The 2,957-nt window shown below is 45.4% G+C and overlaps 3 protein-coding genes across 3 annotated transcripts in view; all 3 read right to left on the bottom strand.

Moving 5' to 3' along the window:
• Positions 1-267: 267 nt before the first annotated feature.
• On the bottom strand, positions 268-1,573 carry LOC101862497 (acidic mammalian chitinase-like; the record flags this gene model as incomplete). Its single annotated transcript, XM_035969407.1, has 3 exons — positions 1,552-1,573; positions 990-1,178; positions 268-634 (listed from the first exon to the last, which is right to left on the bottom strand). Coding segments are annotated over exons 1-3 (578 nt in total), but the record flags the coding sequence as incomplete, so codon positions are not given.
• LOC106011596 (chitotriosidase-1-like) lies at positions 774-2,382 on the bottom strand. The gene has a single exon (XM_013081758.2). The coding sequence runs from the start codon at positions 2,155-2,157 to the stop codon at positions 1,828-1,830; it is 330 nt and encodes a 109-aa protein (XP_012937212.1). The 5' UTR covers positions 2,158-2,382; the 3' UTR covers positions 774-1,827.
• Positions 2,383-2,678: 296 nt separating this feature from the next.
• Positions 2,679-2,957, bottom strand: part of LOC101862266 (chitotriosidase-1-like) — a 3,542-nt gene continuing 3,263 nt past the window's right edge. The window contains exon 4 of the mRNA XM_005097076.2: positions 2,679-2,844. Within this exon, the coding sequence (XP_005097133.2) occupies positions 2,679-2,844 (166 nt within the window). The remainder of the gene's footprint in view (positions 2,845-2,957) is intronic.

Here is a 2,957-nt window from a genome sequence, read left to right as displayed (position 1 = left end):
AAGGCACGTCTCAGTTTCCTACTATCGTCCTTCAAATTCATCTCGCAGTCAGTCCTATTCTAGCTTCATAATTGTACTTGTGTCTGTGTGTGTGGAAGGAGCAGGGGGTGGGTTCTTAAAAACATCATTGTAGTTTGAGACACTTCACATGTCTTGTTTTGGCTGCTTTTTCAACAAACTCATTTATTCTTCTACACAATACCATGAAAACTATTATTGTCTTGGTGGATATGGAGTGAGACGAAGCATCAAGTAACTAAGACTTACTGTTGAATGATCTGTGGCTCATATGATGCCTCTATCTCTGTCTTGTAACCGGACACAGCAGCGGTCAAGAGCAGGCGGGGCTTGCCAGATGCCTGAGCTTCTACACTAAAGTGCTGGAACAGAGCTTCACACAGCTGGGAAAACTGGCTTCTGAAGGAAGCGCCTGGAAACTCCCAATCCAAATCCAGGCCGTCAAAGCCATGAGTACGTAGAAAAGAGGCGGCGTTCCCAGCAAACGTCTCCATGTTGCTCATTGAGGCTGTGATGCTTTCAAATGGCCAGGTTCCCATGGAATAACCTCCCACTGCCAGGTGCACTTTCAGCTCGGGGTTCACAGACTTCAGAGCCATTACTTGTGCGTACAGATCTGTGGATGGCAACCCTAGATGAAACTCAGTATCATCACACCAGTGTATGCTGATGTGCATGTGTGTTTGTGTGTAAATATTTCTTGTGCATGTGTGTGTATGTGTGTGTATGTGTGTGTGTGTACGTGTGTATGTATTTGTGTGTGTGTGTGTGCGTGTGTGTGTGTGTATTTTGTGAAGGGGGGAACGCAAGAATTCATTAGAAAGAGAAAGACTGTGCACCTGTCAGTGTGTTGGTGTGTGTCTGACAATGTCCGTGTGTGTAATGTGTGTGTAATTTATATGTGGGTGTGTTTCTGTGCATGTGAATGTTCTTAGCGAAATGATCTTTTAGCTAATACGTAAGACACCTACCTGCATCATTCCACTCTACGGTTGTCAGGGTCAGACTGGCTGTGTCGATGTAGGCAAAAGCGTACACAATGTCCGTACAAAGGTAGGGGTCAATGTTAGCCACTGAGTATAGGCCTAAACCAGGTCTGTATTGGGCCCAGTTGGTAAAGTAGCAGGCGATCACGTGATGGCTTTCATTATGATGGACACCTGCGAGGAACACAAGATATTTTACACACTGTGCACGAAACATTGACATTTCCCCAACTTCAAGGCTCCCACTCTGTTACTGGCAAGATTGTACACACATTTATCATTATCTTTACTGATGCATTCTCTTTAGTACTCTCCAGGGAAATTTTTTTTCTTGTCGGTTTTAGGAAACACGTAGAGAGACAACCAACATAAGCTTTAGTAGATAGAAGATGACAATAGTCCGAATACTTTGATGAATCAGTACATGTGTGTCTATAAAGAAACTTCGGGCCGAGAAGCAACCGTGTGACACATTCCATCATGCACTTCTCTATGACTGAAAGCTAAATGACTTAAACTCATTAGAGCAGCCATTATAATTCCTGACTTTTCAGTATTTCTGCTGCCATGTTATGCTCATCTATGTATGTATTTGTGCATTTAAGTTAAGTGTGCATATGACTCTCAAAGACTTTCCAGGCCACCTCTCTAAAAACGGTAAAATACCATGAAAGAAACATAACGCTTTCACGGTGCCAGGCAGAGATCCTACTATAACCAAACCTACTATGAGAGTTTAGAGATGCTCTCAGAGTAGGAATTTACATCTGGCTGGCAGTTGGCTTCAGGATAGAGCTACACTGAAACTTGCCAGATAAGGTTCTCACACTTTGGACCTACCCGGGGTGGCCGTTGAGCTGTGCCCGCCACTCATGATGTCCGTGCTACTGGACGTAGAAGATGGCGACCATGTGGGTGATTGAGGAGATGGCAAGCTCACGTTAGCAGGGCTCAAGGTCAGCGGCTGACTTCCAGGACTCCACAGGCCCGCCTTCATAGCTTGGATCAGAGGGTAGGGACCTTCCCCACACACTTGGTCTGCAAAGTCGTCAAAGTCCACAGTCCAGAACATGGCACCGGCCAAACCTTCAGCTACGATGTACGCAGCCTGTGAACAGAGACGGGACGCCTGAGTGGACACCTGTACACACATCTTCTGTTTTCTTTTTCAGCTTCACTCACCATCTTTCTTGACAGTCTTGTTTCTACTTACCGTGGACCAATGGGAAGACGGCTCACAGTGTAGTCTGTTTATAGAACTCGCTGAAGCCATCACACAGCAACAACTGACTTCATGGGTGCGGATGTGTAATATGCCTGGGTGTGTAATATGTGTGTCATTGTGTGTATGTGACTGTGTGTGCGTGTATGTATGTATGTATGTATGTGTGTGTGTGTGTGTGTGTGTGTGTGTGTGTGTGTGTGAGTTTGTGTGTATGTGTGTGTGTGTATGTATGCATGTGTGTGTGTGAGTGTGCATGTACGTATGCATGTGTATGTGTGTGTGTGAGTGTATGCAGGCATATTTGTGTGTGTGTGTGTGTGTGTGTGTGTGTGTTTGTGTGTGTGTGTGTGTGTGTGTCTGTTTATGCCTGTGTTCTGTGTTGACTGTGAGGACTGTGTTTGTGTGTGAAAGTCGGTACGTACGTAACCTACTGCACGTATAGTTTTGAGTCAGGCGGAGCTTACCTTCTCAGTCATGCTCTGTACATCGTCGTAGGCAAGCCATTCCCAGTGCGAGTTGCGTTGACCGTAGGCAAAAGGTACTCTGGAATCGTCCATCCACACTCTGTTCAGGGTGCCGCTCATGATCATGTCACAAATCTGGGGAGACAATGAGCTTGAAGAATGTAAAATAGTGAGTTGTCCATGAGGGTATAGAGCTGATGGCCCTTGGAAGAAAAAACAAACAAATGAAGAATGCCAAGCAATGTGCTGAAAACGTGAATGGTA

The sequence above is a fragment of the Aplysia californica genome, unplaced genomic scaffold (genome assembly GCF_000002075.1).
Source record: "Aplysia californica isolate F4 #8 unplaced genomic scaffold, AplCal3.0 scaffold00145, whole genome shotgun sequence".
NCBI classification, from domain to species: domain Eukaryota; kingdom Metazoa; phylum Mollusca; class Gastropoda; order Aplysiida; family Aplysiidae; genus Aplysia; species Aplysia californica.
Note: the sequence above shows the minus strand (reverse complement) of the source record. Positions and strands in the feature narration are given on the sequence as shown.